At 41.0% G+C, this 25,769-nt stretch overlaps 1 protein-coding gene and 1 long non-coding RNA gene across 22 annotated transcripts in view; one reads left to right on the top strand and one right to left on the bottom strand.

Annotated features, from left to right (window-relative positions):
• The window catches only part of PPFIBP1 (PPFIA binding protein 1), a 132,139-nt gene that overhangs the window by 90,819 nt on the left and 15,551 nt on the right, over nt 1–25,769 (top strand). For 9 of the 21 annotated variants that reach the window (XM_081023505.1, XM_081023506.1, XM_081023511.1 and 6 more), the window contains exons 6-23: nt 186–317; nt 2,274–2,366; nt 3,172–3,264; nt 4,764–4,878; nt 7,141–7,173; nt 9,021–9,082; nt 9,447–9,531; nt 11,312–11,469; nt 13,370–13,479; nt 13,957–14,010; nt 14,162–14,212; nt 17,046–17,103; nt 17,847–17,879; nt 18,890–19,046; nt 20,892–20,924; nt 23,198–23,339; nt 23,801–23,929; nt 24,040–24,190. In XM_081023505.1, the coding sequence (XP_080879631.1) occupies nt 186–317; nt 2,274–2,366; nt 3,172–3,264; nt 4,764–4,878; nt 7,141–7,173; nt 9,021–9,082; nt 9,447–9,531; nt 11,312–11,469; nt 13,370–13,479; nt 13,957–14,010; nt 14,162–14,212; nt 17,046–17,103; nt 17,847–17,879; nt 18,890–19,046; nt 20,892–20,924; nt 23,198–23,339; nt 23,801–23,929; nt 24,040–24,190 (1,689 nt within the window). The remainder of the gene's footprint in view (nt 1–185; nt 318–2,273; nt 2,367–3,171; nt 3,265–4,763; nt 4,879–7,140; nt 7,174–9,020; nt 9,083–9,446; nt 9,532–11,311; nt 11,470–13,369; nt 13,480–13,956; nt 14,011–14,161; nt 14,213–17,045; nt 17,104–17,846; nt 17,880–18,889; nt 19,047–20,891; nt 20,925–23,197; nt 23,340–23,800; nt 23,930–24,039; nt 24,191–25,769) is intronic. The other 12 variants (XM_081023519.1, XM_081023515.1, XM_081023508.1 and 9 more) reach the window with 9 other exon arrangements.
• LOC308486751 lies at nt 5,402–7,128 on the bottom strand. The gene is made up of 2 exons (XR_013991268.1): nt 6,039–7,128; nt 5,402–5,530 (listed from the first exon to the last, which is right to left on the bottom strand). It is a non-coding gene; the product is annotated as an uncharacterized lncRNA (long non-coding RNA).

Raw genomic sequence — 25,769 nt, 5'->3', positions numbered from 1 at the left:
GCAGTCCTAATGCCACACAACTGACAGTAAGCCCATTAAATTCAGTAGGGCTGACTTCTGAGTAGATATACTTAGGAGTGTGCTGTTGCCATAGGTTTTTTCTTGTTTTGAACTTGGAGGTCTACGTTTATGGTGATATGAAAATCCAACGAATAGCTCTCAAATGAATCAACTCTTCTTATCAGGAGCTCTTAAGCAGAACATCCCTTGAAACTCAAAAGCTGGACCTTATGGCAGAAGTTTCCAACTTGAAGCTCAAGCTGACAGCTGTGGAAAAGGATCGACTTGATTATGAAGACAGATACAGAGACACAGAGGTAAGGTAGATTACTCATGGCTGAAACTTTTGTATCTTGTAATTCCTCAAACAAAAGTTTGTTTTGATATTTGTGGTGGAGGAGTGATATTTTTATATCCCTTTTACTGTTACAAATGAAATTAGTCATTTAGGATTTGCCTAGACCAGAGGTTTTCAACCTTTTTGAGTCCATGGCTCCCTTAACCAACTACATTTTCTCTTGTGTCACCCCTGTGGGACTCAGGAGCCCAGTTAGGTCACCCCTTGCCTGCCTGGGAGCCTCTCACCCTTTTCCAAACACCCTCCCTTGTGGAGTGTTTCCTCAGCCTCCTTGCCCCTCCCCTCTCCTTGGGAGTCCTCCAGGCAGATGCTGCTGCTGTCCCTGGTGTCTGAGCTGCCCTCCTCCCAAAGAGAGGTGCCTTCTAGAGGCACCCTTCGCCTGCGGAGCTTATAGCCAGGGCTGCTGCAATAAACAGCTATGTAAACCTTTGGGAGGCAGAGATGTGAGGGGGCATCAGAGGAGGGAGGGAGGAAAGAGAGACAGAAGCCGGTGTTGCCAATGGTACCCCTGACCAACATTCAGGGCACCCCAGCGTGGCATGGCACACTGGTTGAAGACCACTGGCGTTGGCCACCACAAAAATACATGCACAACTTGTGACCTGCCAGAGCAACTGTTGTCCACCAGTTCCGCCCAGTTCCGCATTGTGAGCTGCTGGTCCCATGCAAATCACAAAAAACGGAGGTTCAGTTGAAGCATTTGGGGCCAGGATTCAGCCTGATCAGTCATTTCAGTTAAAGTACTGGAATTTTTCATGCAGTCCCTCTTATGTTGGATGCGGTCCAGAATAACAGAGTGTAATAAATAAGTATCAAGAAAAGAAATTGGAATAATCAGAAATAGTAAAAGGTACAACAGCAGTTTGCTTGGAAGCTTCTACAAAGGAATTCATGTATCTTGTAATAGACAAGATTGTTCAGATTCTCTTACAAAAGTACTTTTATCCATTACAAGATGGAGGATTTTTTCATGCCCTTCTCTGCTCTCTAGAAGTATCTGGTTGCTCACTATGGGAAACAGAAAGCTGCAAGTGCGCGAATCCTAGGTCTGCTCTAGCAAGCCTGCTTTTTACAGCGGCTAACCAGATGCTTCTAGGGAGGGCATGAAGAATGTTTCTCCCTCTTCCTGGAAATTGGTACCCAGAGGGATCCTGCCTCTGAACAGTTAGTCATCATAGCCAATAGCAGCCATAGACCTCTCCTGACCGAATTTGTCTTTTAGATTCAAAGTTATATAAAGTTATGGCCGTTGGCACATCAGGTGTCCATGAACTTCATAGATTAAGTACTTCTGTGAATAATTTCTGTCTGCCAGGAGTTCCCACACTCCCACACCCACAGGTCTCTGAAATAATGAGGTTTAGGTTCATAGATTCATAGAAGTGTAAAGTTGGAAGGGTCATTTAGTTAAACCCCCTGCAATGCAGCAATATTTTGCCCAATGTGGGGCTCAAACCCAAGATTAAGAGTCTCATGACTGAGCTATCCCAGGCAAGCAAATGCTCCGGAAGAGGTTTAGTCATGCTGGCCACATGAACCAGAAAACTGTCTGTGGACAAACGCCGGCTCCCTTGGCCTGAAGCGAGATGAGTGCCGCACCCCATAGTCACCTTTGACTAGACTTAACCACTCCAGGGTCCTGTACCTTTATTTTTTTTTTACCTAGTAACTTACTACATTTGGAAAACAAGGCTCTCGAGTAGGCTGAGGGGTGTGTGTGTGTGTGTGTGTGTGTGTGTGTGTGTGTATTCACTAAAGTTGGCCTGCTTGAACATTTCCGTCTCATTCAACTTTGATCTCTTTCAGTGCCAGTAAGAACAGTTAGAAAGAGGATTCCAACTGCTTTGCTTTACTCTCCCATGAATTTTCAGTTTAAAATAACAATTACTTTTCCTGCCTTATACTTTTTAAATAGGGCTTGATGCAAGAAATTAATGAATTGCGGCTAAAAGCAGGAGAAATGGACAGCGAGAGACTTCAGTATGAGAAAAAGCTTAAATCTACCAAAGTAAGTAATGTGAGCTGTGTGTGAGAGGTTGAAAGGCTGTTTTGAAAACCCGAACCTATAAAAAGAGGGTTGTCTGCTCTTGAAAGAAGAATCACGGGGGCACCAGTACCGCTTGACATCATACTTTATTATACTTTGATATTTGTAGGCATTTTGTAAAGGGGTGGTTCACTGATGTGGCAGTCCACAAACTGTAGCCTTAGAGGTGTGCAGGGTCGTAAATCCAGGCAGAATCTGCTTGTCAGGCAGGGCGGAGTCGCTGTGGCGTCGTCCTGGAAGAGGGACTGCTGTTTCTTGCTGGCAGGGAGAGCAGCCAAGGTCGGATGAGATGAGGTGAGGTGGCAGGAAGGCTGGAGTAGTGCAGATGAACCAGCAGAGCCAACTCAGGCGCTCCTGAATTGCATTTTCGCCATGTGGACCTTCCTGCTACTTTGCTCCTCCTGGATAGCAACAACAGCCCACTGCCAGGAAGTTACTTCTGCATCTGGGATCACATACAGGTGATGTTCATATGAGCATCCAGATAGGAAGTAGCATCATGGCAGCCCCAACATGCATGATTGTAGTGTATTTTTGAGCCACGCCAGCAGTCCCAAAGGTGATCCCGCTGTATTTATGGGCCAGCTCATAGAGAACCCATTGCACAGAACGTTGCACAGCTTATGTAAGAATCCTTTCACAAACTGGAAGAAAGTTTCATGAAATCTACTCTGGTTTATTTGGACTTAAATGGCAGGGGGATCATTTTTAGCCTTGTTTCTTTTCTGTCTTTACTTCTCTTTCACTCCTCTGTCTCTATTACCAGTCTTTAATGGCAAAACTTTCTAGCATGAAAATCAAAGTGGGCCAGATGCAGTATGAAAAGCAGCGGATGGAACAAAAATGCCAAATGTTAAAGGTGTGGTAGATTGGTTGGGCCTGGTTTTCAAATCATTTCTTGACCACAGCGTTTTGTGACCCCGTGTTCCATTTTGTGTTTCCGCCTTGTTGTTGGAGTTTGTGTGTGCTCTTCAAAATATAACTGTTTTTCCTGCACATTTGCTTTTTAAAAAACAGTTTTCATTTGGGTCTGTAATGAGGGCAGTGCCCAGGGTGAATTTTTAACCACGGCTTCAATAACATGAATGTGTTGACTAAAGACTTAAAGAGGTTTAGCACTTTTGTCTTCTCAGAAAACCCTTGGAATTGCTTTTACTCCCCTGCTCCCAGAGTGTTTTGGGGAAGCAGTACTGGGTGAAAGTGGTATAATACTAATATAAGACAGTATTGTAGATATGGATATGAATACACACACCCATAGCCATATACACACGCACACATGTGGAGTTTCCTGTTCAGCACTTGGTGGGAAGGAGAATGGTCTTAGCTCAGTGGTAAAGTATATGCTTTGTTCGTAGGAGGCCCACAGTTCCATCTCTGGTGCCTCCAAGTAGGGCTTCAAAAGTCTTTGGCTTGAAGCCCCAGAGAGCAGCTGCCAGCCAGTGTCAGCAGAACTGGTCTGACCCAATATAAGACTGCTTCCTATGTTACAATTGCCAGTTGTGTGTGTGTGGATAAAACTGTTTATGGCCTGAGCAATACATGGAGTTTGTTCTTACAAGAAATCTCCATATCTTTCCATAGTACATCGCAGTTTCATATGTATTCTTCCCTCTTCCATCTACCCAAAATATCATACATACATTATTTCACTGCACTGTTAAATTAGATTTTATGCTATGAGCATGCCTTGAGTTGTTTTTTGGTTTACCGCATTAAGGCTGAAATCCAGTGCACACTTACCTGGGAGTAAGTGGCTCTCATTTCAGAGGTATACATGCTTAGGACTGCTTAATGCAACACTTGGCGAAAGTGTTTCATGCATGTCTAAAAGGTGAATAAAATCCTTTTAGTGTCACTTTTCAAATTCAAATGAAGACATTATTAAACATTTAAATTGGAGATGGGATTGCTATGATTGGGAGGCAGGCAGCCCATGCATTTTGTGATGCAGGGAGAAATTGTTTGTTGTAAAGACTGTAAAAGGTTTGATGAGGGCCCTGTGGAATGCCCTCCCACCAGATGTCAAGGAAATAAACAACTATCTGACTTTTAGAAGACATCTGAAGGCAGCCCTGTTTAGGGAAGTTTTAAATGTTTGAAGTTTTATCACTTTTTATTATTATTATTATTAATAATCTGTTGGAAGCTACCCAGAGTGGAAGGGGAAACCCAGCCAGATGGGAGGGGTATAAAAATTATTATTATTATTATTATTATTATTATTATTATTGATTTCTAAAATGAATTTTAATCTGAAGACCATCTCTAACTTAAATGATTAACTTCAGTTTAGGACCGCCTTTTAAAACACAAAGCTAGTTTTTAAACAGTTGTGTTGATTTTCTGTTTGCGCAGGAAGAACTGTCATCATTAAAAGATAAATTAGAACAGAAGGAAACTGAGATAAAACAGTTGCAAGAGAGACTGGCTCACCAGGTGAAAGGAGATGGGGTGGACATAAATGACAGAGGTAAGGAAACCGGCATTGAGGCTACCTAAAGCCATGGTGTATCTACTGTGGTCTGTGGTTTATGACTTGTCTGTTCTAGAAAAAGGCTCAGTTAAACCTACAGACATAGGCCAGTGTATTAGGGTCACTGTATTTCAAAAGTGAAAAACACAAAAGTTGTTGATTGAACTTTTTTTGGGAAATCGAACACACACTTCCTTGTTCTGTTGGCAAAAACCCAGACATTTTGCTGATTTTTTTGAAATTACCCTTGGACGTATGGCAACCCTAGATGTATGCATCTTGAGACCATTTTCTGCTGTTTTAGTTGCAGGAAGAATTAGAATTGTCGTGTTGGAAGGGACCAGGGGTTGGTCATCTAGTCCAGCCGCCTGCAATGCAGGAATCTTTTGCCCAACGTGGGGCTCAGACCCACAACCCTGAGATTGAGAGTCTCATGCTCTACCAACTGAGCTATCCCAGAAGCTGCCACTTCTCAAATCTCAACCCATAGGCGTTTTAAAAGACACCCTTCATAGAAAAAGTAATACCATCTTCATTTGCACATGGCATCTCCCTGGCACCTGATTTTTTCCCATGGATGGGTCAGGTTCTCAGGGAATACTAGTCTCCAATAAACATGGTAAACTATAGGTGGCCTGATCATTGCTTTCTGTTTGTAGTAAAGGGGAGAGGTTATGTAGAATCATAGAATCATAGAGTTGGAAGAGACCACAAGGGCCATCGAGTCCAACCCCCTGCCAAGCAGGAAACACCATCAGAGCACTCCTGACATATGGTTGTCAAGCCTCTGCTTAAAGACCTCCAAAGAAGGAGACTCCACCACACTCCTTGGCAGCAAATTCCACTGTCGAACAGCTCTTACTGTCAGGAAGTTCTTCCTAATGTTTAGGTGGAATCTTCTTTCTTGTAGTTTGGATCCATTGCTCCGTGTCCGCTTCTCTGGAGCAGCAGAAAACAACCTTTCTCCCTCCTCTATGTGACATCCTTTTATATATTTGAACATGGCTATCATATCACCCCTTAACCTCCTCTTCTCCAGGCTAAACATGCCCAGCTCCCTTAGCCGTTTCTTAAAAGGCATCGTTTCCAGGCCTTTGAGGTGCATAAGACTCAAACTAGGTTAAAATTTATTTCTGGAAAGTAATGAGTGTACAAACCTGGAGAATGTTGACTTCTGCATGGCTAAGATAGTAGCATATTTAAGATTTAAATTGGCTGAATGCTGACAATGTATAACTGCTTCTCTTTGTAGGATGACGCTGCTATCCTGTTGCTTAGCAACATAACAAAGCATAACAAAGCAACAATTAACATATATTTAAATTCATTTCTCCATGGTCTGCGTTTTATTTCCACATAGGACTGCTTTATTTGTCATGAGTGGTTATGTTTAAATGATCATAGATCTGCAAAATTACTCTAGGAAATTACTATCCTCTAGGATGTATTACTAGTAATAAAAGATATGTTCACATGTTCAGATTGGGATGAATTCCTTGATAGAGTAAAATACAATCAAGAGAGAAAATAGAGCTTATTTATTTATTTTAAATACTGATGACTGTCCTATAATCATTGCTCTCAAAGTGATTTAAAGCAAAATAAAATACAGAATAACATATATCATAGACAGAACAGCAGAGTTTTAAGAACGAGGGGATAAAAATTAACATTCCTAAAATGCTCGCTGAAATAAAAATGTCTCAAAGGGACACTGAAATCCATACAGCTTTGCCATCTGAGGATAAGTTATTACGTAAACAAATCCCAAGTTGAGCAGTTTTGAGAGATCCTGGGTATTATCGTGTGTCAGTGACAGATTCTAAAACAATATATTTCAAAAATTAATTAATGGTGAGGCTATGGCAGCATGGATCTCATAAGTACGTGGATGGGAGACCACTTGAATATAAGCATTCGAAAGGAAAGATGATTTGCAAATATCAAAAATAAATAAATAAAAAGATTACCATAGTAATTATTATAAATAGTTGTATCTTGGCAAGTTCAAAATAGGGATGGGGATGTATGTAAAAATGTGCTGAATTCTTCCCTCTGTGAAGAGATTTGTGCAATAAGATACAGAACCTAGAGTCACTTTTATGAAAATTGTAAGGGGATGCAGCTCAAACACTACTTTATTATATGAATCATGAATAAGAACTGTACTGTGTATGACTTTATTTTCATTACTGTTGAAATTGCTTTAATGCTTATAAACTCCATCTAACTTCAAATTCAATGGGTTTTCCTGCACAGATGAAAATTGTAAAAAGAAGCTCAAAGACAAAAGTAAGGTTTTTTGGTGTCTTTCCACAAGAACTTACATTTGACACACTTTTCCAGTACAGCTTTCTGCATGTGTCATATAAAACAATTTTAACAAAATGCTGTTAGACTGCTTCATCTTCCATCCTCATTTTCAATGGAAATCCAAATGGAAAGAGTAAAATGAAATCTTGCATTTTAAATCTTCCATTTTTTTGTTTCGAATTAGAAAGCATTTGATCCATTGATTTCTTGCCTAAGAAATAAACTAAATATTTAATAAACAACCTTCTATTTTAATCTATTTGCCAGGATTAATCTCAGCATAGGCTATATCTATATATTCTATTCTCACAAGAACAATCTACTTTATTTCTGGTTTATTTTATATCTTTCTATTTTTGGTACCCTCTAAGAGGAAAAGCAATTGGGCCATAAGGCCACTCAGAATGAAGGATGCTTTCAAGAGACACTGGTTTCATCAGGCTAACTTTGTGGGTTAGTTTCACACCTAATCCAGAACCATGATCTGGCATTGCATGAATGAACCCTGTGCTTGCGTGTTCCAGTGCTTTCTCTCACTACTTATTTAATGAAAAAACATCCAAACAGGGCAAACTATTCTTTGTGCAAACCATAGTTTGAATGTCATTTGTGCACAAACTATAGCTTTTCTACTTTGCATGTAACTACAACCTAGAGTTGGAAAGTACACCTCTTACACATGAGGTGGGAGGGAGAAGGAAGCACAGAACTTCTTCATGTAATACCAGACCATGGTTTGGTGTTGTGCCTGAGCCAAGTTGCAGTTGGATTGTGACCATGGAATACAATGATATTCAGCTTTGCTCCACTGATACGTGAGTGTTTTTGGAGAGAACATAGGAAATTCTGAATGAATTGCAACTGACATAAGGGAAATAAGTTTTAACCCAGCTGATATTTAGTAGGAAATTAAAAGATTGTAAGGTTTTAATCAGGGAGTGATATGTAATACATTTTTCTAATTTATAACTCTGAATGGTATGAATGTTCATTAATGAGGATAAAGGATGAAGCAGAGTTTATAATGAACTCAAGTTTTAACCTCTTTTTATATTTGTGCTGCAACTATACATTTTAGCATGACTTTTCATCACAGCAGATATATATATATATACCATCCCATCATGATTCTCTCATTTTTACAACCATTCTTAGTTACGGCTAAGCATCACTATGCCATCAGTTTCTTTTATCATTACCATCAATGGCCTAATTCCATTGCTCTTGTTGAACTTGTTGGTATCTCAAAGGAATGCTTGGCTGCTGGCACAATGAAATATTGTTGCATTTCATGTTATTAAAATTGGTTTAATCTCTAAGAACTTGTTTATAACATTTAATAATTTAAGAGAGAGATCTAGGGCAAGTGTTGCATTGCATTTTTATAGAATTTTAGCATTGTAGTGCCTAAGAATAAGAAAGTATTTAGTCAGATCAGCCATGGTCATGTTGGGTGGCAGGCTAGTGTCTGTCACCTGAGGTGCTTGAATATGGAGGGGGAAATGATTCGCTTTTCAAGGTTATGTTGCAAAGAGTGCGGAAACAATGTTTGTGTGCTTTAGACACTCATAAAACATCGTAGGTGTGTGAGATATGATGTTTACTGATCTTTGTGAAAAGTTATGAAGGTAAGTCACTTATAACTTGCTCCATAAGAACTGTGTTTGATTTGCTTTCTTCTTTTTGAAATGTTCAGATTGTTCTAAAATGAAAAGGAAGTGATTGTTTCTGACACATTATAAACTTTAGAGTTTGCTTTTTAAAAATGGTTCTTTTTAGCTTTCTGCTTGCACTTCAGTTGACTTTTGGTTGTTTCTGTGTTTTAGATATTGAGGTGCAGAAAATGAAGAAAGCTGTAGAATCTCTAATGGCAGCAAATGAAGAAAAGGTACCGGAATGTTCTTTAGATTCATATTTGTTTATGCAGTTGAACTTGTGGCTTCTGCAGAGAATCAATAAGATGGGAGCACAAATTATGGCCCTTATTAAGGGGTAAGAATCAATATCAATTCCCCAAAATGAAAATGGCAAAGTTTAAGAGTGTAATACAAGAAGTGGGACTTTGCTTGATTAGTGCGAGTGATTCTGAAGTATTCTTTGTCTAACACCTTGGATTTCTTAACTCACAATTCTCCATTGTTTGCCACCACCATTTTTATTTTTTGAAATTGTGTTATCCAGTGTTCCCTAGAAGTGCAGGGAAGCAAAAGACCAGTCTTAATTACAACAGATAAGAGTCTCTCTTTCTCCAGGATCGGAAGATTGAGGAGCTTCGACAGTCTCTCAATCGATATAAGAAAGTGCAGGACATGGTGATACTGGCTCAGGTCAAAAAAGGTACCTCAAGAGTTTTAACATGGGTCGTTTTACAATGTTTTACCATATGTTTGTTCTCCTTAACTGAGTAACACCATTCTGTTTTCAATGAAATGGCCAAGTTACCTCTCAAGTTTAGCTTCTGTTTACATGCAGAAGACATAAATCATTCCTAAAAAGAACCGGTAGATCTGGATACTCAAGGATTCTTCAGTTGCCTGTTAGCATCTCAGGATAGTCATTCATTTGGGGCTAATGTTTTAATCTGAAAACACTAATGGCACATTTCATTGAAAATTAATTGGTCAAGTTCTGTTAATTGTAATGGGAAGACTAAGAACAGTGCTTAATTGCCTCTCCCATTTAAATACAATGACACTTTAACATGCTTAACTTTTGTGTATGGTGCCTAAAGTGTTCTGTGGGTCTGGATGCCCTTCCCAGTCACAGCCACTTGTACTCAAAGCAATCACCTACTGTTTATTACAGCTGGAGCAATCCACAACCTTTCAGTTTTGTAATCTGTATGACAAATGCTGATTGGCAGAGTGGGGTTTACAAACTTCAATTTGGAAGTGAAGCAGCAGGGATGAGATGCAGTTGGTTTTTGTGGGATTGAATGAGTTAGTTGAATGTCTTTTTTTCTTATTCAACTTCTTCAGTAATTGATTGCCATTCTCCATTTCCAATTAATTATTGCCCTCGTCCATTTTCTGCAATGGGGATAGCTCAAATAGAGAAAGATGATGAGACCATGGTGTCTGACAGATGATTCAGCTGAAATGTTCAAACAAGGTTTTGAATTTGTGCTTTGACAAACGAACCCTCAACTTTTTAGGGAATCTCGTTAGGTAAAAGCAACTTAGGATATTACCAAAATGCAAAAATGTACATATAAAAGTTTTCAAATGTAAAATGTAAAACTTTACATGATGAAACCATGGCCATTCCCCAAAGAATCATCACTTTCACTGTTTGCAGGCATTTTGTAGGGGATCATTAAGGCTGAACTGTAGATAAATTTATCCTTTGAGGTCTGAAATGGTTTGCAGCATTCCATACAGCCTTTTTCTGTCTGCTGCTTGCTTCATCATATCTTGGTCTCTGCTGTAGAATAGCAATCTCCTGCCTTTATTTCTTCCCTTGTCGTACGTGTTTCTTCCCCTAGTTCTTTCTGTTTGATATGGAATTAACTTGGTTGTGCTTTACAGTAGAAGCTTCTAGCAATCCCTTCCCATAGGCTTCTAGACCAGGGTCCATTATCACTTGCATGTGGTCTGGCACATTCTTGGAAATGGCAAATACATTCACATATGAAAGGCCTTCCAGGCTGAAATAATGTCATCTATATCAAAACAGGGAGTCTGTTGTTGATTTCTTCCCTTGAGCTAGTCTACCCAAGTGCAGTTAGGAAGACCACTGGCATGACCGTTTCCCCTGATTGCCTCTATTTTTATCACACTTAGGCTGCACTCCTGTACCTGCTCACCTGGAAGGTGAGCCCCATTCAACTCAAGCTGGAATTAGTTTTGAGTAGATATGTTTGCAATTGCCTGTTAGGATCACAGCCTTTGTGTGTCAGCAGCTGCACAATTGTATTGTGTGCGCGGGTGCCCAAAGGAAGAAATCAATATATCATGCATCCTTTGGAACTGGATTTAGCTTTTAAGCACCGATGTATGTTCAGCAGTTGTTTTAGTTACAAAACCATAATCCCTAGACTAGAATGTCAGCCTGAGTATTGCTATGCCTGTGTTCAGAGTGAGAATATTCATATAGAATTTCTCTTCTGTGGTGTTAGGAAAGGATGATGAATGTGAGGAGTCTACAAACTCAGGATCTCTTTCAATGACTTTGTCAGATGAACAGATTCTAAACGAATCTGAGAAAAGTCCATCCCCTACACCAGGAGAAGGCTCTCCAAACTACGAAGAGTTTGGAACACAAACTCCTGAAAAGGTATTTCTTTAATATTTCTCTCCCTGCTTCTAGATTTGCTTTCTTGTAAACTTAATTGGTATCCCAGCTGTTGTTAGAAATTAAACTTTGTACTTGTAAAAGACTTAAATGTAAGGCTTAACTTAGTACAGTTTTCCTTGTTACATAGATATATTTCCTTTCTGGGTCTTGTGATTTTGAGGTGAAATAGCTACATGATGATTTGTGGATTAAATTATTTTTATTGCTACGTTTAGTGACAGTGTAAGGTAAAGGGACCCCTGACCGTTAGGTCCAGTTGTGACTGACTCTGGGGTTGCTGCGCTCATCCAGCTTTACTGGCCGAGGGAGCCAGCGTACAGCTTCCGGGTCATGTGGCCAGCATGACTAAGCCGCTTCTGGCAAAACCAGAGCAGCACATGGAAACACCGTTTACCTTCCCACTGGAGTGGTACCTATTTATCTACTTGCACTTTGACGTGCTTTCGAACTGCTAGGTTGGCAGGAGCAGGGACCAAGCAACGGGAGCTCACCCCGTCGCGGGGATTCGAACCGCCAACCTTCTGATCGGCAAGTCCTAGGCTCTGTGGTTTAACCCACAGCGCCACCCGCATCCCGAACAAAGAGTAAACTGTGGATCAAATGTTCAGATTCCCCATCCCCCGCCATCTCCATTAACCACAATGAGGAAACTTGGGAAGGAAACTGGAGTGTGAGTGGGGATGGGGAAAGAGAGCCAATGATTCCACAGCCCTCTCCTGGTTTAGGAAGCCATGATTTATATTACAAAAGTGTCACATGACTTAAGGCTGCAATTCTCTGTGCACTTGACTAGGAGTAAGCGCCTTTGAACACAGTAGTGCAAAAATTGCATAGGATTGAATCTCATGAACCAATTTAGAGGAGGACTGCAATATTAAGTTGATGAATAACATTGATTAAAAAAGGTACCTGGTTTATCACAAGGCAGATCTTTTTTAAGTGGTTGGTTAATTTTTAATACAAGTAGTTATTAAAATGGAAGTATCTGGGGCTGTCATAGTCATTCCTCCATCGCAGAAAAGGATACCATTGCTAAGACAGAGGCTGCTGCAACATATGCATTCATCACCTAAAAACAAAAAAAGTGTATCAGTGGATTTTAAAAATTCATGTGCCAATTGATTTTTAAGAGGCTGCCTGCCTTACCTTAGCTATATTTGTTGTTGCTCATAAATAAAAGTTCATGTGTCACTTTTTGGGTCTAGAAGCACCTCCTCCCCACCACACCCCACTGCTGTGGCTCACATTAAAAAGAAAAGAGAAGGGACTTCGGACTTTGGTTTCTTAAATAGTAGCATTCTGTGTCTCAGGGCAAGCGCTCTTAAAAAGGTTTTCCCCCCTCAAAAGCAGTTTGTAGCATAACTTGGGGAAATTTCTTTAAATGGAGGATTTAAAATCTACCTTTTTGCTTTGTCTAATAGGACATGGCAAATGTTACAATAGAGTTAAGGAGGATTTGATCCTACCAAGTTTAAAGCATTTGCCTTGTAGACTGATGGGTGTTATGTTAGAATTATGTGCAAAGTGAAAAGGGGAGTGAGTTACCAGAAGGCCCTTTGTTAAGATGAGTGCTCAGGTGATCTCAGAGTGCGTTCTGGATGATGCAAAAGTGTTGTATGCCTTGTTTGTGCAATAGGTAACATTTCATGTTGGAGGTCTTGCTCCAGTTGTGTTTTCCAAAGGATCTACGACTGTATAGATAAATTGGATATGAGGATCTATGACTATCAAGTGTAGGCTGTATGATGAACCGGAATGATAAAATGTGAAGGCTTCAAGCTGTTGAGCCTTGAGGGTATTGTGTGCCTGTTGTCAGTTAATTAATGTGTATCTCTGCTGTCTTCTCACGGAAGTGCTGATGTGCTTTTCCCCCTTGTAGAATTCACCACAGATCCATACTAGTGTCTTGCAAGTTCCCATTCCTTCTTTTTCACCAGCATCCAGACGTTCAACAGAATCAACTGATAAAGTTATTGCAAGTGATGCCAGGTATGGATACTTTACCCGAAAAAGAAAGAAAGAAAGCCACTTGTGGTGATAAAAATGTGCTGAATAATGACATGTCTGTTTGATAAAGCAGATTAAGGTCTACAGCTTCAGCAACAGTGTGGTGGTGGTGGTACGTTTTCCAAAAATGCAAGGTTGTTAAGACAATGAAATGGCAAAATGGAGTAAATTACGAACACATCTTACATGGGGATTTTGGTTCCAAGTGTTCTGCGTATACATGAAAATCACATATACACAAACCCTTGGAGCTGTTCTGCAGCTAGCAGCGGGGGGGTGGGGGTGGGGGAGGGAGAGAGAATCCCCAGCACTCCCAGAGCCTGCGCTCTGCACCAGCAAGCAAGAGGGGGAGCTTGAAAGCTATTTTTGTGCCCAGTAACCCAAGCAGACCCTTATTAGAGGGCATATTTTTATTAGATGCCTTAAATTCACCATGTTCTAACTTGTTGCTTTTTACAGTGAAAAACACACACCGATGGCGTCTATGGAAACACAGCTAGGCGACACAAAATTGTAAGTATTTTGTAATTGTGATATTGCACAGGGATATTTTAAAAGCTGAGAACAATATAATGTGATGCCTTGTTTATATTGTTTCTTGCTTCCTTCCCTCACCCTGATGCTTGCTGTTTTAATCTACTTCAGTTTTCCATTTCTATTGCAGTATGAAGCGCCTTCAAACAAGCTATATAGCACCAGGAATTTACAGAATTTTGTAATATATTCCTAAAGTATATGTGGTTGCCTTTTGCACTAAGACAGAGGAGAGATTGGCTGGCATAGTGGACTGCTAGTATGCCCAAATTCTTAATCATTATCACCCATGCGTAATTTAATGACTTAGTTAAATGCTTTGCTGAATTGGAGTGTACTTTTTTATAACAGAATTTCTAACACAAAAGTTCTGCACTGACTACTTCAGTATAATATTCTTACTAGACTCTCTTAGTAAAGAATCGGAGCAGAAATGGACAGTATGAGAAGAATATTGTACTGAACAATGTGTGCCTTTTGGCAGTTTGCGGTTAGTAAGTGGTACTTCAGTGGCATTTGGTGGACTTTTATTTCCTTCAGAATGCATTTGACAGAGGCTGAAATCATAATAACTTGCTCTGGAGGGAAGTCTTAATGGTTACTAAATGCAGCACTAGGGAGATGCGAAAGAGAGGGCTATGTTACTTGAAGGCCCCATCCCATGGAGGAGCATGAGGCCTTCTTGCTGTACCTGCACATTCAAGGAGGAATGGTGTGTCTACATTGTGGCCTGTGCAATTAGGCCTGAATTCTGCCACCAATTCCTCTGATATGGAAATCAGCTGTGGAATTGGGTCTGCTTGTTCCCACACAAACAAGCACATTCATTCACCCCCTTTGTGTGATGAGCCAAATATAAGACTCTCTAACTACCATTTGAACCAGCCCTGGGTAATACAACATTCCATTAACTGAAAGCAAACAGTGGTGAAAGGAGATTTTACTACAGCTTTAGTGTGATATCTGAATTGACAAATTGTAGTTACATCTCTGGAGGTCACTACCCCTACAGGCTGGAGTGCAGAACAGATGGAAACTAAAACCAGATGAGCAGTTCTGATTTTGAGCTGGCCGATATATTTGGAGACCTGGTTATCACAAATCATGTTTGAATTGAGCTGGTGCTCTTGCAGAAAAGTTAAAATGGCCCACATCAACATTAATCCAATTCTGCTGCTACATAATTAAGAGTGCACAATTACTCGGAAGTAAGTTGCACTATGTTCAGCAGGACTTGCTCCTAAATAGGTATGTGTAGGATTGTAGGTCTAAGTTACTTGGAAAGTGCACAAATGTCATAGCAGTGGCGAGAAGAGAGGCTGAATAAAGCAATTACATTAGCTAAGTACACAATTTTCTGGGTTTCAAGCATGTGTATTATACTTAGGTTGCAATTCTGAATACATTTCTTCAGCCTCTGTAATCAGTGAAATGGTGGTTTACTTTTTGAATGACGCTATGGCTTCTAAAGTACATGAAATGCAGAACAGAAAAGCATGCTCATTGACCGCATGTCTGAAACATTGAACAGCTACAGTTTTGGATGCATTCATACCCTCAATCTGAAAAATAGCATGCAATTTGATGTTTTGGGTGTATAAATTATCAGCATGTAGCTTGAAAAATGGGAAATTTGTGTTGAATGCTGTGTGTGTGTGCATATCACTGCAAGTTAGTGTTGGGAAAGAAATTTGGTTCAGTGTGCATTTTAATGTATACCTGCCTACAAGAAAGAAGATTCCACCTAAACATCAGGAAGAACTTCCTGACAGTAAGAGCTGTTCGACAGTGGAATTTGCTGCCAAGGAGTGTGGTGGAGTCTCCTTCTTTGGAGGTCTTTAAGCAGAGGCTTGACAACCATATGTCAGGAGTGCTCTGATGGTGTTTCCTGCTTGGCAGGGGGTTGGAATCGATGGCCCTTGTGGTCTCTTCCAACTCTATGATTCTATGATTCTACCTAATTCACCCCACAGTCTTCAACAATATGTGAATCAAAACCCAGCAATCCTTTGGAATTCACACTTCCCTGAATTTTGCAACGCAGTTCTCAAACTGAAAATATTTTTACAAAAATGCATATATTAAGGGGGAATGTGTATATTAGTCAGAATTGCTTGCCAAAATGTGCACTGTATATTGGGCACAATTACATACAAAGTTATTAGGAAAGATGTTGATGAATTTTCATGTGAATTTCTTTATTGTGAACTGGAACTGAGGGTTTCTTAACCCTTCCCATGCCTATTATCACCTTCAAAGGCTGTTCCCAGCCAGGTTTATTTCAGTTTTGGGGGAAATGATTAAAATTGTCTTGGAGGGGTGCAGCGTGCATCTTCAATAAATAATACGTTGGAGTAGAAAACCACATGTTTTCCTTTTCATGTATAGTTCAGCCCTTAATATCCTCATTTTTGCAAATGGATGGTAAGAAAGATAATAGGTCTATAGCTATCTACTCAGTTCGTGCAAAAAATAAGATTTGAACCATGGTGTTTCTTGGTCTAGAAGTCATTTTCTGGTCATTTTCTGGTGTAATCTACTGGTAGTGGTCAATGAAATGGTATTACAGTCATTCCTTAGATCCCGAACATTCTGGAACTCTGACGTTTTGGATCCTGGACGCTGCAAACCCGGAAGTGAGTGTTTCGGTTTTTGAACATTCTTTTGGAACCCAAACATCCAATGGAGCTTCCACAGCTTCTGATTGGCTGCAGGAGCTTTCTGCAGCCAATCAGAAGCCGCAATTTGGTTTTTGAACATTTTGGAAGTCCAATGGACTTCCAGAACGGATTCCATTCGACTTCCAAGGTACGACTGTACAACCATTCAGATTCATATAGGTGTCACTATAGTTGAGAGGGAGACAAAATTTGCTTTAACTTGCCCTTTCTTCCCCCTTTCCTCTGTTTAAATAAAGTTGCATCTTGCTTTAACCTTTATTGTTATTAAAAGATTGTGTTCAGGATGCAAGATCAGTTACTTATTTTTCTTTTCTTCTTTTTCTGTGATTCTAGAACTTCAGCTCTGCAAAAATCCAGCAGTCTTGGAAACTTGAAGAAAGAAGTCTCTGATGTGCGTAGGCCTATGTCATTGTTTAAATTAACCGTTAGCTGTTTCTTAAAAATGCTGACCCAACTTGTAGGTTGTATTCAGCATAGCAGTAAGCAAAATGTTCCATCAGTTCAAGAGTTTCTTTTTGTGCAGCTAATACTTCCCCCTTTTCCCACATATACTTCCCCCTATATCTGTTCTGACTCCACCCCCCAACCTTTGGAGCAGATTTGGCCATGAGGTGGGGCACACAGGAAGGAGAAAGGGAAAACCTAATTGCACTGGTGCTAATCCTTGGACTAGCACAACTATTGAGTTGAATATCATTTGTCTTTCCCTCTCCTTCAGTTCTTTCCTCTGAGGTGTAGCTCACACATGATGATTGCAGTATATCAACTGATGACTTGCATATGTAAAATAAGCTCTTTTTGTCTGATCTCAAATCATGGGGAAAGAAACGGGGCTGTATGTTCCTTTGGATGTATATATCCATTTGTTCAATAAATCCTTATGACTTAGACTCTGTTCAAAGCTCTCTCAAAGAAAATATTATCTTACCCTTTTCTAATAATTGCAGTTCAGTTTTGTTCAAATAAGGAGTTTCTGAAACCGCTAAAATGCTTTTTATAGGCTGCCCTGTATGCAGCCAAATTAATACACTCTGGTAAATGTTGTAAGTAGACTAACATGTTTTAGTTGAAATTAATTGGATGTATTGAATCGAAGTTTATTTAAAGTGTTTAATGCTTCAAACTTTTCCCTAGCAGGACAAAGAGTCTGTGCAGAAGCAGGAAGAGGTAATGTTTCTCTGTGCTGTGTGTTAAAGAAGAAATTGCAGGTGCAATCCAGAGAAAATTGCACTCACCTAAGTCCCGATGAAGCAGATGGAATTAGATGCTCCTTAGATTATATCCTTGCTCATTTTCTTGGCTTGTTCATCAATATTAAGCCAGAGTTTCCCAGTTCTGGTGCAGTGGTCAATTTTGGCCTAATGTGAACCAGGATCTTCACACCAAAACTGTTGTTCTTTCACTGTTTCATATAGTTTATGAAGCCTTGGGTGATGGAAAACAGTCATTGACTCCAAATTACTGTAGCATCCTAGTAGCACCTCCTCCCCTTTACCACAGTACCAGCATGCTGGTAAAAAGCACATGCTGAACCACCAGAGTATACAGCGCCTTCTTTCTTCGAGTTGTGTGTTTGTGCCTTCTGAACATACATAGAGCGAGGGTGGGGGAGTGGAGATCTTAAGCCTAGTAGACCTATCTCTTACTCCTGTTTACTAATTTTTTTAAAAGCAGGGACAGCTAACCTGTGGCCCTCGGATATTGCTAAACTACAGCTCCCATCACCCCTGAGCGTTGACCATTTTAGCTGGGGCTGATGGAAGTTGGAATCCAACAACAACTGCGGATTAGCAACCCTCTTCTAAAGACTTACATTTTTATGAATCAATTTGCCTTTTAAAATTATTCAAAATAGTTTTTAACAGAATATATCACTCCGTAATTTGCAAGTACAACCTATTCCAGGGCTGTAGCTCAGTGGTACAGCATCTGCTTTGCATGTAGAAAGTTGCATGTTTAATCCCAGGCATCTCCAGGTAGGGAGAAGCCGCTGCCTGAAATCCTGGAGAGCTGCTGACAATCAGGGTAGACAATATTGAACTAGATGGACCAATGGTCTGATTCAGTATAAGGCTACTTCGCATGCTACCCAGCTGCAAACACTAATTTATCACATGTGTTGCTGAACGCTTGAGTACAATGGCAGATTTTTAACTTTTCTTTTCCTGAACAAACAGAGCAAAGCATCGATGGAGAGTAGCAAATATGGAACCCTCCCTCCCAAATCCCCAGGTGAAGAAGATGCCTTTGGGACTCGGAAAGGCCGGTCTTCTTTTGGGCGAGGCTTTTTCAAGATCAAAAGTAGCAAAAGGACAGCAAGTGCACCTAACTTGGGTAGGTTCAGTAAAGGCGGAGTTTTTTCACTATGTATATTTCAGCTAGGGGAAGATATTCTCCGCTGGCATATTTCGTGGGGAGATGCAGACGTATGAACAAGAACCACTTTCATCAGTAGATGAAACAAAATTTTAAATGCTATGGATTCCAGTTCTTTCGCAGAACAATGGGCAAGTAAAGCATGTATTCTCCTGCACTCTTGTAAATTCTCTGTGGTAATTTGGCGCCAAACCTATTGTACATGTTTCAAATTGGGTATGTTGTGTGGTAACAACAACAACAATTTGTTTGTACCATGCCAATCTGACTGGGTTGTCCCAGCCACTCTGGGCTGCTTCCAGCATATATAAAAATATAATAAAGTATTAAACATTAAAAACCTCTCTATACAGGGTTGCTTTCAGATGTCTTCTAAAGGTTGTACTTATCTCCTTGATGTCTGATGAGAGGGTGCCCCACAGGGTGGGTGCCACTACCGATAAGGCCCTCTTCCTGGTTCCCTGTTGCTTTACTTTTTGCAGTGAGGAAACCGCCAATGGATCTCAGTGTCCAAGCTGAAGGAGATGCTCCTTCAGGTATACTGGGCCGAGGCCATTTAGGGCTTTAATGGTCAGCATCAACACATTGAATTGTGCTCAGAAACATACTGGGAGCCAATGTAGGTCTTTTAAGGCCAGCATTATACGTCCTGATGCCTCTCTCAGTTATCAGTCTAGCTGTCACCTTCAAAGGTAGCCCCGTGTAGAGCACATTGCAGTAGTTCAAGCAGGAGATAACCAGAGCATGTACCACCCTAGCGAGACAGTGTGCAGGCAGGTAGGGTCTCAGCCTGCGTACCAGGTGGAGCTTGTAGACAGCCACCCTGGATATAGAATTAACCTGTCCCTCTTTGAACAGCTGTGAATCCAAAATGTCTCCCAGGCTGCGCACCTGGTCCTTCAGGAGCACAGTTACTCCATTCAGGACCTGGGTGCCATTCCTCTGTCCCCCAGAAACAGTACTTTTGTCTTGTCAGGATTCAGCCTCAATCCATTGACTGCCTTCCATCCTCCAAATGCCTCCAGACACTCACACAGGACATTCACCTCTCTCACTGGTTCTGATTTAAAAGAGAGGAAGAGCTGGGTATCATCCACATACTGGTGAACACCCAGCCCAAGCCCCCTGATGATCTCTCCCAGCGGCTTCATATGGATGTTAAAAAGCATGGGGGAGAGGATGGAGCCCTGGGCACCCCCCAAGTGAGAGCCTAGGGGTCTGAACACTCATTCCACCCCCCCCCCCCACTTTCTGAACACGGCCCATGAGGAAGGAGCGGAACCACTGTATAACAGTGCCCCCAGCTCCCAGCCCCTCTAGACGGTCCAGAAGGATGTCATGGTTGATGGTATTAAAAGCCGCTGAGAGATCCAGCAGAACCAGGAAACAGCTCTCACCTTTGTTCCTAGCCTGCCAGAGGCAAATGCCAGTATGTGCTAGTCATGCAGCCTTTCCACTGCAAATAGCGGCAAACAAATCATATTGGAAAGAGATATTTAAGAACCCTGCAAGGAAATATTTAAATGTGAAGTAGTGGGAAAGTAATTGTTGCACATTGTTCTGTTTTTGTAGATCTCAAAACTCTTCCTGAATTGTTTGGTTTGAGCAATGGAATAAGTGCTAATTCTCATTTGGCCTATTTGTGTGTTAGCTCTCTGTGTTATGCATGCATCGTTTTGGGGGGGAATTCTTCTTCCCTTGTCTTGCCATTGTCATGTTTTGATTTGTCTTATCTTGTTGCCCCGGGTGTGTTCCTCCCCCTTGTGCTGCGTGTGGTTATGTGCGTTATTTGGATGTCTGAAGATCGCAGTCGAAGTGCAAGTGCACCCACCTTAGGTATAGTAGACCTGCATGCATGATTGGCGCCATGTTCTGAGAGCTGCTATTGCTCAGCCACGGCCATGCAGACCTCTGTACTGGAACATTCATCCATGTCTTTGCCGCTCATGCACACTACTAAAATCTGGCTGCATTGTTTAGTTGTAATGGCCTATACTAACAAGAACTGCCATAGAAAAGTGCTTGAGAAAATCTAAACCAAGTGAATTGCAGCATCTTTCTGACATAAGAGGCACTAAATGTGTTTTTGCCTAGAGGCAACCTTGGCATGAAGGAGATGAGATGCTTCAGGCACCATGCCCCAAGAAGAGCAAGTCCAAGTATTCCTTGAGACCAGTTTATTTGTTCCTTTCTTCCCACGGGGATGGTTGCAGACTCTTGTGCAGCTTACCCCAGCTGATGCCCTCCAGATGTTGTCAGATTCCAGTTCTCATCAACCCTCACTGTTGGCCGTGTTGGGTGGGGCTGTGGGGAGTTTCAGCCCACAGCATCTGGAGGACACCATGTTGCTGTAGTATAACAAATGAGAAGGCAACATGGGGCAAAGAAATCAATGGAACTTGCTTCCTACCAGTATATTTAGGACCCACTGTAAGAATTCCAGGTTTTAAAGAATCAAAACAGTGAAGTATATTCACAATGTAACATGGCCTCCATTCACATAATCCAAGCAGCCTGCTTGACCTATCTGTATAGCTTATCTCGGGTATCAATGACTTTTTCTTTCAAACAATCACACTGTTTCCATAGCTTCTCTGGCTAACTTGCAAATAAATGCATTATAATTCATTTTTGGCCATTACTGTTTACTACTTTGAATAATTTTATATGGTAGCGTTCTTGTCATTGCTTTTGAGCATTCTTTTTAAGCTTCTTGTAGAGAGAGTTCACACATATATGTTTAGCTATGCAGCTAATAGTCCCATGTAAAATGGTAAACTATGAGCTTGAGGTGAGGACAAATGTGTTTGCAAACACACATATCATACATGTGTGGTCATTTGGGAGTTAGTGCTGGGCTCTCTGTTGAGTGCCCTTCTACTCGCAAACCCGGGTTTGCTATTGTGTAATGTGAAAAGAGGCACTTGGCATTTTGTTGGTTTGTTGTTTTCTATCCCTACTTGTATGGCATTTGCTGGCACATCTCTGCTGAAGCATTGCATTGCTGATATATCCTTAGCTTTTTTAAAAAAATAAACAAATGTATGTAAATAAGCTGTTCGCCCAATCCTAAATGTTATTATCTTTTGTAAATTATTTGCTCAGTAGTAGGGGGGTTGTCAGCAACTTCCGAAATAGTTCCAGTCCTGGAGGACTTTATTGGCTTCGCTGATGCTAGAGCAACATAAATGTCAATGAGGAGTTATTAGAGTTAATGTTTTTAAACCCTTTTTCTGTTCATAGAGCATCCAGAGTGGCTTAAAGCAAAGAAACAAAAATGTAATCACTACAGTTAAAAATGATCAAGATCAATGCAGAATACAAGTTAGAACTATGTAGTCTTAAAGCAGCAGACACATTTTATAAAATCAAAATAGCAACAGAAATTAGACATTTCAAAGCCTATAAAAACAAAAATGTTTCCAGCTTCTTCCTAAAGTGGGTTTTCACCTAAGGTAGGTGTGGGGAAGTTTTCATCCTCCAGATGCTGCTGAAGTACAACTCCCGTGAGCCCCAGCAAGGATGGTCCATGGCCAGGGATGACAGCGAGTTGTTCAGCAACATCTGGAGGGCCATGAATTCCCCACATCAGGTCTAAAAGGCGGTATGCTTTTTTGTTTTGTTTTTTACAAGTGCACTGTATCAATCTCTTGCACATCTAGTGTTACATTATTAATTGCTGATGATCACCTAACCGTATTCACTATATCTCCTTATTCCTGGACTTTTATCAGATACATGAAGGGCTGTCAGCACAGTTGCTGAAAGCCTTTGCCTTCCAGACAGTCACAGAAAGCTATACACATTTTTACCATGTGTTTGCCTTAGGGCTATAGTTGGTGTATTGTATACTTTTGTAATAAAGGGCGATGGGATAAAGATCAGTCATAGCAGAGATAATAATCAGTATTAGTTTATTAAGGAGATCTTTAACTGAATGATACTTTAAATGCCAAGTAAAGGAGCACACAATTAAATTACCTTTCTTTCCATTCATGTGACTTTTTAGCCAAGGTTGTTTCACAAATTAGAAATGGAAACTTAAAGTAATCCAGTTGAAGAACTACAGACTGACATACTATTAATTGAGATTTGCTTTTATTTAATAGCTGAGACAGAAAAAGGATTTGCAGACCACCTCGATTTGGCTGGCTTGCCGCCTCGACCAAAAGGTACAGCAGATGGGCCTCTGACTCCACCATCTCCTGACTCCAAAAAGAAAGCAAGAGGAATCAAGAAGTTGTTTGGAAGGTAACTGGGATATGACTCAATTCATTATGCTGTTAAGTAGAGCATGCTAGTCCAGAGTTCCTCTCTGAGGCTGAGGTGAATATGATGTTGGGGCTTTTCTTAACTATGCTTAGGGATGGATTGCCTGCCCCCTTCCATGCGCTCTGGCTTCCGTCACAGTGTTCCATTGCGTCAGAAGTGGTTTAGTCATGACCCGGAAAGCTGTCTGTGGACAAGCTCTTTTGGCTTGAAGCAAGATGAGCACCACAACCCCATAGTTTCCTTTGACTGGACTTAACCGTCCAGGGGTCCTTTACCTTTTACCTTTACAGTGCTTTAAGTGCTGCAGGTGAGCTTTTCACCCTCTCTGGTTGGTGTCTGTGGCAGACAGGAAGCTGCCCTAGATGGCTCTTCTTACACTCTTCATACTGCAAATTGTATACTTCTTTTAATGGCTTTCCCTTATCTTGGCCTTTGCTTAGACTCAGGAGAAGCCAGTCTACCACGTTTAATCCAGATGACATGACAGAGACTGAGTTCAAAAGAGGAGGAATAAGAGCAACAGCTGGACCAAGATTAGGCTGGTCGAGAGATCTTGGACAAACCAATAAGTAAGACACAAATACTTTTAAATTTTTAGATTATGTTTATGCATGCACTTGGAGTAAAATGCTTTAAATGTGTCAATTCTCTAACATGTCAATTCTCAACTTAATTTTAGTGAATTGGACATGCCATTTGCGAAATGGACAAAGGAGCAAGTTTGCAACTGGCTTCATGAACAGGGCTTGGGTTCTTACATAGGTCATGGCAAACACTGGATACTTTCTGGTCAGACTCTGTTGCAAGCTTCTCAGACTGATTTAGAAAAGGTAAGGATCTGGTATGTTTCTTGCATATGCATTTTGAGTGACAATTACAACATTGTGTCAAATCACCCAATTGTGTATGTTAAATGGTGGCTAAAGTATTTGTTTAACAGAAGGAAACTACCCTGGATAGGTATACTGGTGTACTATCAGCCAGTGACAGCAGCCTGGGCTATGAGAAAATACAGTGCAATGGATGTGGGCTGCTTTTTCCAAGCTGCATTTTGTTGAAAAACAAAAAATGGATCCATCACTTTTCTATAGAAATGCTCAAGGTTTTGTACAAGAGTGATTGGAATGCAATTTTAAAAAACCATTAAAATGTAAGAATAGCAGCAATATGCAGATTGTTCCAATGCACCCTCCTCACCCTTTTAAAATGCCTGGAACAAACAATTACCACTAGCCATACGAAACTGAGCAGTAGCACGGCCACCTGCAAGCTTCCTTGAAGAGAGTTTTCTGTCATTGCAACACTGCTACTGAAAAACCCTAGCCTGAGTATTGCAGCCCCAGTCCATTTGGGTTCTGTGGAAAGGCACTGTGAAATTGGTGACAAATTGGTTGCAAAGCACGTATGCCTCTCACTTTTTGTCCCCACCATGAGTGTGTGCTTTCCCCCCAGCTTCACTTGGTTTCACTGGACCAGACCTTATGGAGGAGCCATTCCTGGTCTCCCTGCTCCATTTGCTTTTCAATAAATCTTTTTGGTCCATGCTTGCATCTTTAAAAGAACCAATATGACCAATTGCTCCAATCAAATGTGAGTGGGAGGTACTCAGTGTTCAGAATTCCCCAGGCATCAGGCACATTTTGCGCTGGGCTGTTAGCCACTTGCGACCAAGTGAAGATTCCTGGGTACCAGGATGGCGCCTCACATCACCTCCACCTGGAGCTGCATGCCTGTGGATCCTTGGCTCTGGACTGTGTTCACACACTAAGACCACATCCTGTAGAATTCTATCCATTATATTTTACCTGCACAATCAGAAAGAATTTCAGGAACTAAAATGCTGCTTCTGTGCAGCCTGAGCAGGAACAGTGGAAAATGTTATAGCTAATTGTTATCACTTGTCTTCACTTACCCCATCCCACTACTCTGCTCACAGTTGTGAAGAATATTCCTACGTTATGAGTGGTCCGTGTCCCCATTAAGAAAAAGAGGTCGGAATAGGCCAATATATATGTGGACTGTCCCTGGATCAAGGGACTTTGCTTCTTCAAGTTCAAGGTGGTCATCTCAACCAGCCAGATGTTTAACTGAGAATTAATCACAATCAGTCCGTCATTTGAAAAATAAGACTTGAGAGCCGTCTTGCCCCCAAATGGCAACTGACATTCTGGTTTGGTGACGGCCACCTTGGTTTAAGAAGCCACTTGGCGCCTCCCTTATGTAGCCGAGTTTCTAACACTGGAGCTACAAGGCGTTCAGGCTCCTTTTCAGTGGAAACAAAATACATTTTTATTATAGAAAAAAAATAGTCAAACAAGACTGGGTAGAGAAATTAGCAGGGCAGTCCTGTGGTGTTGGAGAGGAAGATTCCTTGGCTGTAGTGGTTGCCCCACTAAGGGCCATTTGCTG

This window comes from Podarcis pityusensis (genome assembly GCF_964106645.2).
Source record: "Podarcis pityusensis genome assembly, chromosome: 10".
Lineage (NCBI taxonomy): Eukaryota > Metazoa > Chordata > Lepidosauria > Squamata > Lacertidae > Podarcis > Podarcis pityusensis.
The sequence above is the reverse complement of the archived record's forward strand: the minus strand, read 5'-3'. Positions and strand labels throughout refer to the sequence as shown.